Below are 15,846 nucleotides of genomic sequence, written 5' to 3'. Positions count from 1 at the left end.
ACACCCGCAGTTAGTTACATCCGCCCTTGTGTTGACGACAGCCACGTGGCATGTCGCGAATATAAACAAAACAACCGCCAGGTGGCACATGATAGAAAATAACTTACGTTATAAATATATCAGCCACAATAAATATTATCGAAATATTTTTACGGGGGAAATTTGTAGATTGTAAAATAAAATTATCGATGGATATATCGATGGATAGTTCCGTTTACTGTATAAATAAGGCTCAATCGGGCCACAAACGTTCAGAAAATGTCAATAAATTCATAAAAATTATATTCTGGGACAGATATTATTTTGAAAGACAATAAGTGGTCAAAGAACTGTGTATATTTGAGACATATGGCATTTAAAAATGATTTCGGAAAGTGACATTTTCCGTATTCTTACGCACCAATCCGGATGTATCTGCGCTATTTCAAGCACCGCCCCTTATGTTTTTTTTCTCTTGTTCAATTTGCCAGCCGCAAGAAAACAAGACCCCCTCCAAAAAAAATACAAATTTTAGTCAAAACTGGTGAGTTAACTATATAAATTGTGCATGTTTTAAAATAAAACGTTGTCTGTGCCTTCCGTTTTCTTGTTTTCATGAGGACCATTCGAATAAAACATGTGACGGGTTTTGTCCAATAAACACGCAGGCCAAATTTAAGTACCGCCTACTAAACATAATGTGCAGTCCTCGCTCTAATATTGGTTCTTCACGAGCTCTAAGTTCGGACACAGGATCCACTTGAAACAAACAGTCACGTAGGCACGGCAGCCTTTTACTTTCATTTCCGTACTTTGTATCGCTAATAACTGAACAATGCGGACTTAAAGGTGAGCCGGACCGATAAATGACAGTTTGGACTGGAGCGTGTGACCTGGGCCGTCGTGGGCGTGCAGGTGAAAGGTCCGCGAGGCGTTATGAAGCTGCTACGAGATGCGTTCAACTTGGGGGTCAACCCAGCGGCTCTGGCTTATGCCATGACCACGTTGGGATCTGCCATGATCAACAACATATTCAACTTCTATTACGTGAAGCTCTTCCTCAACAAGTACCAAATAGCCGAGGGGTCTTTTCACCAAGCCCAAGTGAGTGTCACAAGTGCATTAATACCAATACACATACACGCCTTGTGTCAATATGTTGATCATTGCGGTTGTAGTGCATTTATTATTATAAGCACTTGTTAAGTACTGTATAGTGTTTGTTTAACAAGAATGGCAATGGCGAGTTAATCTTTGATAGAGATGCAGTGTCACAGTGGTTTATTGATGAATATTTAGATTGCATTTTGTCTTCTTCTTTTCCTTTCGGCTTTTCCCTTCAGGGGTCGCCACAGCGAATCAATGTCCTCAATCTAACCCGGTTTTGTGCATCCTCTTCTCTCACACCAGCCACCTTCATGTCCTCTTTGACCACATCCATGAACCTCCTCTTCGGTCTTCTTCTCTGTCTCCTGCCTGGCAGTTCAAGATTCAGCATCCTTCTCTCGATATAGTCGTTCTCTCTCCTCTAGACATGTCCAAACCATCTCAGTCTGGCCTCTCTGACTTTCTCTCCAAAGCCTCTAATATGAGTTGTGCCTCTAATGTACTCATTCCTGATCCTATCCATCCTGGTCACTCCCAAAGAAAACCTCGACATCTTCAGCTCTGCTACCTCCATCTCTGCTTCCTGTCTTTTCTTCAGTGGCACGGTCTCCAGTCCAAACATCATGGCTGGTCTCACCACTGTTTTATACACTTTTCCTTTCATCCTATCTGAAACCCTTCTATCACACATCACATCTGACATTTTTCTCCAGCCACTCCAGCCTGCCTGGACACGCTTCTTCACCTCTTTTCCACACTCCATTGCTCTGGACAGTTGACCCCAAGTACTCCACCCTCTTTATTTCTTCTCCCTTCAGCATCACTCTTGCAAATGGATCCCTCTCATTCACACACATGTATTCCGTCTTGCTGCGACTGATCTTCATTCCTCTCCTTTCCAGGGCATATCTCCACATCTCTAGTTTCTCTGCCACCTGTTCCTCGTTCTCGCTACAGATCACAATGTCATCTGCAAAAATCATGGTCCAAGGAGATTCTTGTCTAACATCGTCTGTCAGCCTGTCCATCAACATAGCAAATAAGAAGGGGCTTAGAGCTGACCCCTGGTGGAGCCCCACCTGCACCTTGAATTCCTCCGTCACACCGACAGCACACCTGACAACTGTCTTACAGTCATGATACATGGCTTGCACCACTCTGACATACTTTTCTGTCACTCCAGACTTCCTCATGCAATACCACAGCTCTTCTCTGGGCACCCTGTCGTACGCTTTCTCCAGATCTACATAGACACAATGTAATTCCTTCTGACCTTCTCTGTACTTCTCTATCAGCATTCTTAAAGCAAACACTGCATCTGTCGTACTCTTTTTTTTTTTGGCATGAAGCCATACTGCTGCTCACAAATGTTCACTTCTGCTCTTAGTCTAGCTTCAACTACTCTTTACCAGAGTTTCATTGTATGGCTCATCAACTTTATTCCTCTGTAGTTAGTACAACTCTGCACATCTCCTTTGTTCTTAAAAATGGGCACAAGTACACTTCATCTCCATTCTTCAGGCATCTGTTCACCATCTAAGATCTTGTTGAATAACCCAGTCAAGAACACCACCGCCACCTCTCCAAGACACTTCCATGCCTCGATTGGTAAATCATCAGGCCAATCAGCTAGTTGTAGAGTCGCCAGGCGAATTGGACGGGTTGTTGGCCATCAGGGTGCGGCAGATTTCACAGTGGGGGCGGGGCGCCCACGGGTGGTGGCGGCCCATCGGGAGCTCGGCTTGAGGGGTCTTGCTGTGAAGATGCCGGGTTCACGGGCGGCTATGAAATCTGGTCCTTTACATTTGGAGAGTTGTTTGGGCTGAGGAAGAGACCTCCTGGCTGGCTCGCCAATAAAGAGTTTGATTCTCTTTATTCGAAAGTATATACATATAAACACGTGCCTTTCCACAGGTGGTTTACATGCTATGGAACGCCATCAACGATCCCCTCTTCGGATACCTGCAAGACAATTCCAAGGTGGCATGCTGCTCTCAGCGTCGCCTCGCCATTCTGTACGGCGCTCCCCTCTACTCGTTGGCCTTCCTCGTCGCCTGGTTCCCGTGGAGAGCATACACCGCCGGCGACTGGCTATGTGCCGTCCACTTGATGGTTGCATTGTGCACCTTTGATGGCTTGCTCACTTTTGTGCTGCTAGCTCAGTGCGCCCTGTTCGCTGAGATTTCCAGTCGCCATCAGAACCGACTGAGACTCATCAAGTACAATCAGGTACGGTCAGTGGAGAGATATATTTTCAGGATATCTTTTTTGAGGAGAGTACATATTATGATATCGTGATTTTTGGGCCAATTATAGCTTAAGATGAAGGATAAACAATTAGAAACACCTTGTGCCACAATGTCGGAAATACAAAGCTTATTCCTTTGTAAATTGGCATATTGAACAAGGTATTCCTTGAAACCGAGAACCGACAATGTTTTTTTACGATTTTCCCAGGTGGCGTCGCTACTGGGTTCATCAAGCGTGCTATTTTGCGGTATGCTGTCCCAAAACATGGAGGATTTCCCAGCCTTTCAAGTTTTCGCCGTGATCGTCGCCATCATAAGTTGCGTCTGCATGCTCTACACAGGCTTCAACAGCCAGAGTCAATTTGACGACAGAACGTCCGACGATTTTGTCGATCCCACCTCACACGGTTCGACGTGTTCGGCCCCCTCAGCGAAAACACTGATGTGGCAAATCCTCATCAACAGAGACTTCCGGCTCTTTGTCTTCATGAACTTTTTCCAGGTCTTCATGCTGGCTTTCCTCAGTAATTTTACTCTGATATTTACCGAACACTTGATTCCTCCTGATGTGCTTTCAACAATGGCCAGAAGTGTCATGTACGGAGCAGGATTCATTTGTCCTCAGGTTGGTACTTAAGCGCTCATGCTTTTTTTTTCTTAAATATGAATATGATTTTAAATTTAAGATGTTTTTTGTCCACCCCAGTTGTTGGTGTTGAGCTGTGACAGACTTCTTCACAGCCTTGGCTACTACAGAATCATCCTGTACAGTTTCTACCTGGAGGTCTTAATGGGGGCTTTTATGCTTGTGCTTGGCGCTCAGAATTATCGAATTCTGGCATTATTCCTCACCCTGAGCATGTAAGAAAGTCGAGTAGTTTTCAAACCTTTTTTCAATCAATAAAAATGTTTGCCAGCTTGCTAATACATTGTCATCTTCTTAACAGGGTCATGGTGCAAGCGACGTTCAGTCTGTTCGGCTTGCCTCTCGCAGATATCATCGACACCGACATGCAGAAATACAAGCGCAGGTAAACAAGGGGCTGCTATACGTCTGGTACGCAGGTCAATAGCCAGATCGTTCTGATTTCTTGAAAAGCAAAGATTTTGGCAAGGAAAAAAAAAACATCCCATGGCACACCACCAATCAATGTGGTTACAGTGGAAGAGTGATTATTTTGCGTATCACGATACAGATAAGATTGGTGAACAAAGACGGAAGAAAATAAATCCCAGATAAACTCAATCCAGATGAAATTGTTTGAACCCATTTTTTTGGTGCCACTGTCGTGTTGCAACTCGCAGGTTTATAGGGTTTGAGTCCATCTCTATTGGCCTTAAGCCATCCAAATGTTAATGATTTGCAAAGTTACAATATAAACGGAATATGTTGTCTTTAGTGAAACTTCATTTCATCGTTCTTGTAATGTGCTTGTCCTTACACTTACAGTGGTGCACTTTTAAAAAGCATTAGAATGTGTCATCCCCTTCACATATTACATATCGAGCGCTCAAGAAATGGATGAATACAGTGATACCTCAGCTTACGAACTTACTTGGTTCCCAGTGTGTGTAAGGCGAAAGGTTCGTCTGCCAAACATTTATTTCCCATAAGAAACCATTAAAAATGAGAATAATCCGTTCCCAGGATTGCCATAAAACACACATTTCTACTGAATAAGCCTTAAAACTACACAAAATATACGTCTGTGTAAGCTCTCAGTCGTACAGGAGTGGTCCATCGATGAGAAGGTTTCTTCAGCCGTCATCTGTACAAAAGTGAAGGTTTCGGACGTTTCACCTCCTATCCAAGAGGCTTCGTCAGCGAACTAAAGTCTGCCTGGTCGTATCGGCCCCATTTATATATCCCTAATGTCCAGACATGGTGGCGCCGGACACAGCTACCGGTGGGAGTGGGGGTAATAGGCCAATCGTTAGTCAGGAATGTAGGAACAATCAGTGGGGCCACAGGGAGGGGTCCCCTGCCCCCTCCAACCTGAGAGTAGGGACCTATCATAGCTGTGTCCGGCGCCACCATGTCTGGACATTAGGGATATATAAATGGGGCCGATACAACCAGGCAGACTTTAGTTCGCTGACGAAGCCTCTTGGATAGGAGGCGAAACGTCTGAAACCTTCACTTTTGTACAGATGACGGCTGAAGAAACCTTCTCATCGATACACAAAATATACCTTATTTTATGTATAATCTTCTTTCCTTTCGGCTTTTCCCTTCGAGGGGTCGCCACAGCAAATCAGTGTCCTCCATCTTTAGAGGTTTGATCCGCATGTTTGTTTTGGCCAAGCTTTTACGTCGGATGCCCTTCCTGACACAACCCTCTGTATTTTCTGAGCTTGGGACCGGCACAAGAAGACTTATGTCCCTTTGTGGCTACAGAACAAGCAACTCGCTCAGTAAAAGGCTCCCAAACACAAAATGGTAATATTTTATGTATAATAAATCTGCTATTGTATTGTAATTAAAGAAATAAACTGTACTGTATAAGAAAAGTCGTTTTATTTACCTTTGTGATGGTAGTTGTCAATGGACAGTAGCAATGGTCGACTTAGCGTAATGGTACTGGGACAGCTAAGTCACAGAAACGCACACCTCGTTCGTGTTTTTCAATTATCTCTTTCTTCTGCCCGACCGCAATTTTCTTTTGTATCTGTTCGGCTTAACATTAGCCTGTGATGAGGTCTTTTTTGGTCCCATAATAGCAAAAATACTCCACTCGATAACAAACCACGGAGTGATGAAAATAAGTCCGCCAGCCACCGTGATCTCCTTCTGCTCTGTCATAATTTTCTTTCATGTCTTCTTAGGCTTAACACTAGCCTGTGGTGGGGTCTTTTCCTGTCCCATAATAGCAAAAGTACTCCACTCTATCACAAACCACATCTGCACTCAAAGGGGGTGTGGAAAACGAGTCCGCCAGCCACCGTGGCGCTGTTCGGCCGTGTGGTTTGGTGTTCTTCCGACGAAAACTAGTCCACCAGCCACCGTAGCGCTCCGTGTGGTTTGGTTTGTTTGCCGAAAACTAGTTCGTATGCCAAGATTATATTCTCGCAAATTTAATGTTCGTAAACCGAGGTATCACTGTAACTAGTTTTCAAATTTGAAGTAAAAAAGAATTACTGTTATTGTGGTCTACATGGGACAATTTGAAATTTTCGTTTGGACTTTAGCAAGCGTCATGAAATTTCACATGCTTGATTTGCTTTCGCAGGCCGAATAAAATGAGGTGACGGGCCAGATTGGCCCCCTCGGCCTTGATTTTGACACAGTGCTAACATAAGGAGACTAATAGGTTATACAGTTTTTCCAAATGACAATTGCTATGATATGTTTGCAGCTCCCCTGTCTCATCCATGGTGTTTGGGACCAACGCCCTGTTCACCAAGCCTGCTCAGTCTCTTGCCCCAATGTTAGTGATTAACATTCTTAACCAGTTTGGCTATGAGCAACTGAAAGATGCTGGACGGGACGCTAATCCAAGGTAAATAAAACGTCCTGCCCCTCCAAGGTTTAAACAAATACTTGAAGCTAATAAGAGTGCTTCTGTTGATTGCGATTCTCCCTGGAGTTATTATGCTTATCGCATATTTAATGATGCATGTGCTATGTTGGCTTTCTGGAGGTTTTGCCATGTTTAATGTGTTTTAAAATAGGTCATTCATTGATGATACGCAGAACATACGCTACAAATGTTTATAACTAGCCACATATTGAAGCCTGTCTCCTTTGCAGAGCCTTGGAGAGCCTTCACGGCGTCATGTTTTACTTGGTGTGTGTGGTGCCGATGTGCGTGGCTGCTGTTCAGGTTCTGGCTTGGAGGCCCTTCTCCATTCGGAACAGTCACACCGTGGACAGCAAGTACAACGACAGCTAGAAAAAAATGCTGACCGTCCTCAATTTGGCCAAATAATCGCAGTGAGTGGGTGTTCAACAGTTATTGTCAATGAGTGTATCTTCAAGATCGTCCAGGGTTATAATGATGGGAAACCTGTCATTTATCTTGTAAAGATGCCCGACTCATAAAAACGATAGTTATCAAACATTTGAGTTAGATGTAATGTTTGAGAAAAAAATAAAATAAAAGGGAATGTGTGTTGACTTTTGTGACAGTTGAACCAGTTAGCTGATTAATGAGCCCAATGACTGTATTTCCAGTCCAAGCCCTTGTCGTGCATTATGCAGTTGACACACAATTCACTCCTTTGATGTTCGCTGACTTCCAAGTTGTTCAAAACAGGACATAAGTTAAATGAAATCCATTCATTCCAGGCTCATTTTAAAGCAGGGGTGTCGAACTCATTTTTGGCCGCGGCCCACATTGTAGTTGCATTTTCCTCTCGCATGAATTTGGGGAAGCCATTAGAATGTTTCATCCCCTCCACATATTCATTCATTTGTTGTGCACTTTAAATGAAATAACTAATTTTCAAATTTGAAGTAAAAAAGAACGCCTGTTATTATGGTTTACATGGGACAATTTGAAATTTTGGCAAGCTTCGTGACACTTAACATGCTTGATTTGCTGTCCCAGGCTGAATCAAATGATGTAGCGGGGCAGATTTGGTCCCCGGGCCTTGACTTTGACACCTGTGTCTTCAAGCCTTTGACTGCGCAGGCAGCGTTGTAGATCAGATTTTAATATTTCGGACTGTCATAAGAATGGCAAGAGAAGTTAACCATAGTTAACCAGAGGCCGGACTCGGAATAGAAACAAAAAAAACGCACACACAAGGAAACTTTGTTGTTGTTTTGTTATTTTGCAACTTCCTGGTTCATGGTAAATAGACGGACAGACTGGACTATTATGATGCTGCTATCTGCAACGTTATCCCGAATCTGAAACCCTGAGATTTCATGACTTCTTCATTAGCTACCTTGTCCGTGCATACGTGTTTCCATAAGATGATTAATCATATCCATTGACGTGTACATCTCAGAAAAATGCAACGAAACAACTACTGTATTCCGATGAATGAAATGATTCCGTTTTTATACGAACTATAAGCAAATGTTTTTTTTTCTTATTTTATTTACCACGGTTGTGCATAATAAGGGTTTTCAGGTGTGCCTTGTACACTTAGTCCATTGCAGTTCCATACTGGAGATGTCATGTTAATGTGCCTTCTTTGATATGTATAAATGACCAGAGCACAAGTTGAGTTTAGTCTTTTATTAAAAAATAGGTTACTCTTCACATCTTTGCTTGCATTTCTCCCAACTCTATGTACAATAAAGTCTACAAGTGTATATATATAGTTTTCAAATGAAGAATCAGAATATGCGATTGAAACATTGGCTTCAGGTTCAACATCAAATGTTTTGTCTCAGTCTCCGGGGAACTATTACGGGGAGAAGTGAAAATGTAACTTTTGTCTTCAGCAATTATCAAATATAAACACAAGACTTCCTTTGAGGTTTTATGGTTGACGGACTGGTTCCAATGTTTTGCAAGTGCTTGAGCGATTGAAGAACTACCGGATTTTTTGTTTGACAGTGACATTGGAAAGTGTCAGAAATGGATCGTTCAGTCTTATTTTTGTTGCCAGTCCAATACAGATCTTCTTCTTTTCCTTTCGGCTTTTCCCTTCAAGGGGTCGCCACAGCGAATCAGTAACCTCCATCTTCAGAGGTATGATACGCATGTTTGTTTTGTCCCAGCTTTTACGTCGGATGCCCTTCCTGACACAACCCTCTGTATTTATCCGGGCTTGGGACCGGCACAAGAAGACTTATGTCCCTTTGTGGCTACAGAACAAGCAACTCGCTCAGTAAAAGGCCCCCAAACACAAAATTGTCATCAGCACAGCAACAGATGGATTTAAAAAAAATATTGTACATGTGCTGCCTTCTTACACATTTTGATAAATGTCATCAGGTGCATCATTTAACTCAGTTGCCGTCACCTGCAAAACAGACGAAAATTTCAATTGATTAATGAGCACAACGTGCTTGCTTGAACCAAGAAAGTGTACCTACCTCAACCGGCGGCGACGGGGTTCTTTTCGATGTCTGTTTGCTTCTCTTCACGTCCCGTCTGTGGTGCATCTCTTGCAGCACGTCGTGGAATATCCGGGTTTTGTTTCTATTTTTCTACTTTCACAATCAAAAGAAATCAATGCATGTCACATGTACACAGAAGAAACCATCTCCAGCCTTTTTGTTAGCTGTCTTCTAACACACTTGATTCAAATGAAACATCTAAAAGAGGCTGGAGAGGGGCTCTCGGGGGCACCAGCAGAGTTGAAGAGAGCTCCCATTCTGGGACTGGTTCCGATTTTGGAGTCCGTGTTTGAGATTTGCTCTTTCAACTAAACGGCTTGATTCATTCATAAATCTCTGATAACGCAGTCAACAAATTCACGATTCCATCTTTTCAACTACAGCAAGAACAATTAAAGCCAATTATTGTCATACATGCCCGATAATGGGGCAGTTGCAATAAGCAAAATAAAAAGCCAAAGTATGTTCATATAATAATCTTTAAAAAATATTATGTCTTGGAATTAGACATATGAGAAACCAAAATGCACGAGGAAAATTGGAGACAGGTGTGACGATCATTAGCATAGCATACCATATCATAGTACAACCCTGCAGCATCTTATTGACGCGTTTGCTTGGGCTTCCGGAATTTTCCTGAAACTGTTGGAATGTCCAAAACTGGGTGAACGGGTAGAGCAAGAACATCACAAGCAAGGAAACTTGTGCAGCCGAGGATTCAGAGGCCTTGCAGAATTTTCAATATTTGTGCTCAACATTAAGTTGATAAACACTTTCTGATTTGTAATTGCCTGCCCACTCTATCCCGATTGCCCAAGGAATCTGCCTCTTTGAAATGTGTAACAGCGCTTGCCTAGTACAGTGAGACCTCACTTTACAAACACCTTATCTTACAAACTTTTTGTCTTACAAACGTCAAATTTATGAAAATTAAACCTTATAATAAGCACTATTTTCATAATACACACCCACCACGGCTGGCGGAGTGATCTTCGCCGGAAGCACACTACCGAACAGCACCAGAGGTTAAGTTACCAACAGTCCTTATGGAAGGTGACTCTCCTTCCATAAGCCATCAACGACCATCAAATAGGCAAATAAAACTTTATTTTACAGCACAGTTTATTTCTTTAAACACAGTCCTCATGTAATGCGCCTCTCTTTCCAAACAGCAATTCCCTTTGACCTTTGACCTCCAACGCCATTCCATCAAGCAATAAATGACCATCACAAATGTAAATAAAGTGACTTTATGATACAATGCAGTATATTTCTTTCATTACAATACAATAGCACATTTATTATACATAGAATAAGGTATGTTGTGTGTAGTTTTAAGACTTATTTAGTTGAAAAGTATATTTTATGGAAACCCGGGAACGGATTATTCCCATTTTAATGGTTTCCTATGGGATTTTTTTTTTAGATACACACATTTCGCCTTACACACTCTGTCTGGGAACCAATTAAGTTCGTAAGTTGAGGTCTCACTGTACTGTTAGCGCTAGTGTTTTATTGTTGCATTCCATGATGAATGGGCATTTTTGAGAATTTTAAAACCACAAACAATAATTTGTAGGTGGATGAAACATGTTTTAGCTTTTGAAGAAAACAATCTGCCGAGCAATCACGGCCTGTCATGTTTTGTTCACCCCCATGCCCCCTCTGCACATTTACTAAGGACCATCCCGTTCTGTCCATTATCACGTCCTCTGTGAACTTTGTGAAAATGTTGCCTTCGTGAAAATGTCATGATCTGGTTGGCGACCAAGGGGTGGCGCTGTCGCCCCCGCCTGCACCTACAAAGGTGCTGGTCGTCCCGATCAGTGGCGGACTTCCACGTTCGGATTGTGACCAACGGGTAGCGACGTCAGCCCTGCCTGCAGCCTCGCAGGTGCTGGTCGTTTTAATCAGTGACACTTAAAAGGACTCCCGGCACGACCATCCGGTGTCGGTTCATTGTTTGTTGCATGCTTTGTCTGCAATTGCATGCATTGTGTGCTGTGCATGTGTTTGTTGAACCTTGGCGGACTTTTACACTTGGTTTTCTTTTGATACTTTGTATTTTTTCAGTTCAGATTATGTTGATGTTTTACATTTTGTTCCCGCTGACCTTTATTTTAATACAATTTGTCAAACAACCTCCTGCTCCCTCCTGCCTGCTTTTTGGGATCCGCACCCCCCATCACCACCTCGCAAACCGTGACAGAAAATAAGTGATGTTGGTGTCATGCAACCACGCTTCCTGTTCTGTTTTTTTTTTTTTTTATCCTGGAGACCTTTACTCTCAATTATTCAACTTACAAATTCATGAAAATAGAAAGGAACTGACCTTGTCACTTTTGGAGATTTGTCGACAGTTGCAGATGTTAAGGCCATACTGAAATACGCACAGACACATGACGTTACATGACGGATTTGTTCTGTCAGGACGTCAAAACCGACCTGCTCTGGAGTATAAGTTACCTTCTTTTGAATGATAAGCGTTACAGTTGCCGCATTGTAGAGGACCAAGACAACAAATGTTAACCACAGCAGAACATGACCCACCATGAGTTTTGTCTTTTCTGCAAGTAAAAGGAAACTTGTTTGATCACTTCTGCATATGGGGGAAACCCAACTTTGGGCAAGCTGGTGTGTGATACTTAATAGATCCGCATTTTAACATAACAAATGTCCACATCTTACAAGTGTCACGAAAATCGATTTCATCTAGAAAATTGGTTTGGATTTGATACATGTGAATGTAGTGAAAATTAACAAAATCAAATCAATCAGCATTAAGAGGTATAGTTGTTGAATCAAATACAGTATTGAGATACATATCAAACCTCACACTACAGATACGTGTGTGTGTGTGTGTGTGTGTGTGTATGTATATATATATATATGTATATGTGTGTATATATATGTATATATATGTATATATATATATATATATATACATATATATATATATATATATATATGTGTATATATATGTGTATATATATATATATATATATATATATATATATATATATATATCAGTGACATGCAGTCAGGGGAGACAGCCTCACCTGTCATAATGGATATATATTTTGCCATGGATAATATCAAATGACAAAATAAATTCAACAGTTATATTTACTTAATGATTTGTACTTTAACGTTCTTTTCCATTTAACTTCACCATTTTTGGATTTTTTTTCAAAATTGCTGAATTTTCACATTTACCATTCAAATACTACGTGGAGACGAGCGGTGAGGCAGCAGCCGGCTGAGCCTCACCACGGATTGCGCAACCACTATGCTAACTGTGTTGGCTTGCTCTGCAGTGAGACAGCATTGCTGTCCCTCTGCATATTGCTCTTAGTGTTTAAAAGCTTTGAGTATATGAACTAAATGTCTACAGTTTAGCTGGTGCATATACTGTACAGTCACTGTACATTATAAGCACTGTACTACAGTGTTTATTTTATTTTATTTTTATCAAAACTGTGCATAGGTGAGGCACACAGTTCTCCTGCCTCATGACAGGGGGCGCTGGTGATTATAGAATCTTCTTGCGACTCCTCGGCTGTAGAATAATAGAATTAGTGAGAGCAAGCTACAGTAAACAGCAAGTTAAGTGCAACCATCCAGTCCTTTTCTCGTGTTGCTTGGCCTTATTTTCAGAATGGATTGGATTGGATTGGATTTGCCTTTATTAGTCTCGCAGTGGAGAAATTGAATGAATAGAATGGTGGATTACATTTCTAAATTGAATCGAAGCAGGAGATAATAATTAAAGGAAGAGCAACACCGGACTGTATAGCTCACAAACGGTGAGGGATGAATGTAAATCTCCTGGACAGCTTCTCAGCTTTTTGGCCAAGAAGGATCTCATTGAAACTATTCCTGAAGCGACAAAGTTGCTCCGCCTTTTTTTACTGGCAGTGATCTCCATTGAGACAGAGAAGAGAGACTTGGACTTTATTTATAAGTAACGGTAACACGATAATACCGTTTTTTAAATTATTTTTTCTATGCTACAGTTTGTATACAGTATATAAATAATGCTGACATGACATTTTAAACAAAACACGTTAACTGTTGCCAATCAAATGGTGAATAAGCTACTCTGTGGAGTTCATATGTTTGTAAATCTGTATATATATATATATATATATATATATATATATATATATATATATATATATATATATATATATATATATATATATATATTACTTGCAACCCTAAAGGAATGCTACTTTTTTAAATGTATTTTATTTCCTTACCCTTTACAACAAGAGTCGTTCCCAGTCCAACATGCTGAGCACCAGGTGCCGGTTCTCCCCACGTCGTGGCGGCACAGAAGTAAATCCCACTGTCGTTGGTGTTCAGGAACATAATTTGTAAAGTCGACCCCCATAAGATGTACTTGTGGTGGTTATGGACCAAGTTAAGACGGCCGTGCGATCTGCGCTCAAAAGCGAACCACTTATAGTGGATTCTTTCAGAGGAGCAGTTGGGGCGGATGCTGCACTGGATGACGGCGTCTTGTCCTGGTTCGCGCCAAATGACAGGACTTGGCTGGAACAGGCAGCTGTTAGGTTGTGCCATTCCTGATGGAGGATATGGACACCTTCAAATATGGTCAGTAAAAAAGACAAGTTTGTATGTATGCTGTATGTGTCAAACTCCAGCTCTTACCTTTTGGTGGCAGCCAGATAAGAAAAATGAGAGAAACCAAAAACAATGGCAACATGTCGGTGGACGAACAGTGAATGATCTCATGATAGCGTACACCAGGCGATGAAAATGGGTGAATTCCACTTACTCAACACCGCTAGGTTCCTTCCTCTTTCCTCCTAGCCAGTGTGTCTTTGCAACATAACTGACACGATGCTGGAAGAAAAGGTTTATTCAGCCGTCATCTGTACTTCTTTGAAGGTGTCGGACGTTGCGCTTCTTATCCAAGAAACTTCGTCAGCAAACTAAAGTCTTACTGGTTGTTTATATAGGGCCTAAACTACTAGTAAGACTTTAGTTTGCTGATGAAGTTTCTTGGATATGAAGCGAAACGTCCGACACCTTCAAAGAAGTACAGATGACGGCTGAAGAAACCTTTTCATCGATGGACCTCTCCTGTACGACTGAGAGCTTACACAGATGATGCTGGAAGGCACTGCCCAAATGTTATGAGAAAATTCATGCACACATATTTGGAAGGCAGAAGAAGGGATTCCACATTTAATTGTCCAATATCTTTTATTTCAAAATATCAAATGTGAAACAATATTTGCAGGCAACATATTGCAAATGAACTTTCCCCATTGAAATTACTTTGCCTCCCTGTGTGGAGTTTGCATGTTCTCCCCGGGCCCTCATGGGTTTTCTTCAGGACCTCCGGTTTCCTCCCACATTCCAAAAAACATGAATGGTAGGCTAAGTGAACACTGTGAATTGTCCCTCAGTGTGAGTGAATGGTTGTTTGTCCCTCTGTGCCCTGCGGTTGGCTGGCAACTAATTCAGGGTGTCCCCCGCCCAGTGCCCGAAGATGGCTGGGATATGCTCCAGGACCCCCCACGATCCTAATGAGGATAAAACGGTACGGAAAACGGGTGGATGGATGGATTTTCACCCCCCCCCCAAAAAGATTTTGTAATGAAACAAATAAAAACAAAACCTTTAAATACAATGGAAATAATTAGAATATAAAAGAATATACCTATAAAATGGGGAATAAAAAGTTGGCTGATATATGTTATACGTATATGTTAAGCGCCTTCTACCACGGATTTTGATCAATCACGTGCGGCTTTCAAGGTCAACCGATGTCTCCGGACAAGTTGTGTCCATAATTTGTAAAATAGCTTCAAATGACTTCTACTGAGCGTATTTTACAAAGATTCCACCGCATATAGCTATAGTTTACGTTTTAAGACTCGCACTGAACATTCCGGAAGTCTTGTTTTTGAGTTGGTGACGAGTCCTCATCCTACGTCACTGAAGGAACGCCCCTCACCGAGAAAGGACATACCTTGCATCACCTCAATGCATTTTGTGGTACTTTGTTTGGTCAGAAAACGTGTTGATCCGTGTTGATGGCGAAATTAGAAGGAAACCACATAAATAATGTAATGGTGAATCGTTGTATGCCACACCGAGACAACTCTTTGATATTCGTTCACAAAAATTCCAAGGTGAAGAATAAAACTATTTCCAATGAAGCTCTGCCGCCATCTTCTGCATATTCTGTGACACTACACCTGAGTCTTGATCACTCAAAATGACCCTGAAGGCCTTCTTTAATCGATTGCAAACATTAATACTTTCCTCTTCAGAGCTATTTGAATCATATTCATAACTGGATGTGTAACAAGAAAGCATATTCTCCGAATCTGAAGCCAATGTTTTGATTCTCGAGCAAGGCAGCACGTCTCGTCTACACCGAGACGAACTGGGGGCGGGACTGTCGGTTGTCCTTTAATGAAGGAGGAATAAAACGTCGCTTGATATAAGCGG

General features: G+C 41.8%; 2 protein-coding genes across 3 annotated transcripts; one reads left to right on the top strand and one right to left on the bottom strand.

The window, feature by feature from the left end:
* The first annotated feature begins 694 nt into the window (after positions 1 to 694).
* Positions 695 to 8,548, top strand: mfsd13al (major facilitator superfamily domain containing 13a-like). 2 transcript variants are annotated; one of them, XM_089019092.1, is made up of 8 exons: positions 695 to 1,083; positions 3,001 to 3,315; positions 3,544 to 3,960; positions 4,042 to 4,196; positions 4,283 to 4,366; positions 5,575 to 5,775; positions 6,692 to 6,835; positions 7,087 to 8,548. In XM_089019092.1, exons 1-8 carry the CDS (start codon positions 916 to 918, stop codon positions 7,226 to 7,228), a joined length of 1,626 nt encoding a protein of 541 aa, XP_088875218.1. In that variant the 5' UTR covers positions 695 to 915; the 3' UTR covers positions 7,229 to 8,548. The 2 variants fall into 2 exon arrangements, with proteins under 2 accessions (XP_088875218.1, XP_088875219.1); XM_089019093.1 differs by lacking the exon at positions 5,575 to 5,775.
* Positions 8,510 to 14,169, bottom strand: LOC148885843 (immunoglobulin superfamily member 6). The gene is made up of 6 exons (XM_089019094.1): positions 14,032 to 14,169; positions 13,617 to 13,943; positions 11,821 to 11,921; positions 11,687 to 11,734; positions 9,331 to 9,444; positions 8,510 to 9,257 (listed from the first exon to the last, which is right to left on the bottom strand). The coding sequence occupies exons 1-6, from the start codon at positions 14,084 to 14,086 to the stop codon at positions 9,204 to 9,206; spliced, it is 699 nt and encodes a 232-aa protein (XP_088875220.1). The 5' UTR covers positions 14,087 to 14,169; the 3' UTR covers positions 8,510 to 9,203.
* Positions 14,170 to 15,846: the final 1,677 nt, after the last annotated feature.

This window comes from Hippocampus bargibanti, linkage group LG17 (assembly GCF_051943395.1).
Source record: "Hippocampus bargibanti isolate YZ-2025 linkage group LG17, ASM5194339v1, whole genome shotgun sequence".
In the NCBI taxonomy this organism is placed as follows: domain Eukaryota; kingdom Metazoa; phylum Chordata; class Actinopteri; order Syngnathiformes; family Syngnathidae; genus Hippocampus; species Hippocampus bargibanti.
This window is presented reverse-complemented; position numbering and strand designations above follow the sequence as displayed.

Bases quoted from the DNA above. Each gene is read 5' to 3' on its own strand.
- mfsd13al (XM_089019092.1), top strand. From the start codon at position 916: ATGAAGCTGCTACGAGATGCGTTCAACTTGGGGGTCAACCCAGCGGCT. The intron at 4,367-5,574 runs GTAAACAAGGGG...TTTCCCTTCGAG, and splicing joins ATGCAGAAATACAAGCGCAG to GGGTCGCCACAGCAAATCAG. The intron at 6,836-7,086 runs GTAAATAAAACG...TCTCCTTTGCAG, and splicing joins GGACGGGACGCTAATCCAAG to AGCCTTGGAGAGCCTTCACG.
- LOC148885843 (XM_089019094.1), bottom strand. From the start codon at position 14,086: ATGTTGCCATTGTTTTTGGTTTCTCTCATTTTTCTTATCTGGCTGCCA. The intron at 13,944-14,031 runs GTAAGAGCTGGA...ATCCTCCATCAG, and splicing joins TATCTGGCTGCCACCAAAAG to GAATGGCACAACCTAACAGC. The intron at 9,445-11,686 runs GTCAGTTCCTTT...TTGTGAAAGTAG, and splicing joins AAATCTCCAAAAGTGACAAG to AAAAATAGAAACAAAACCCG.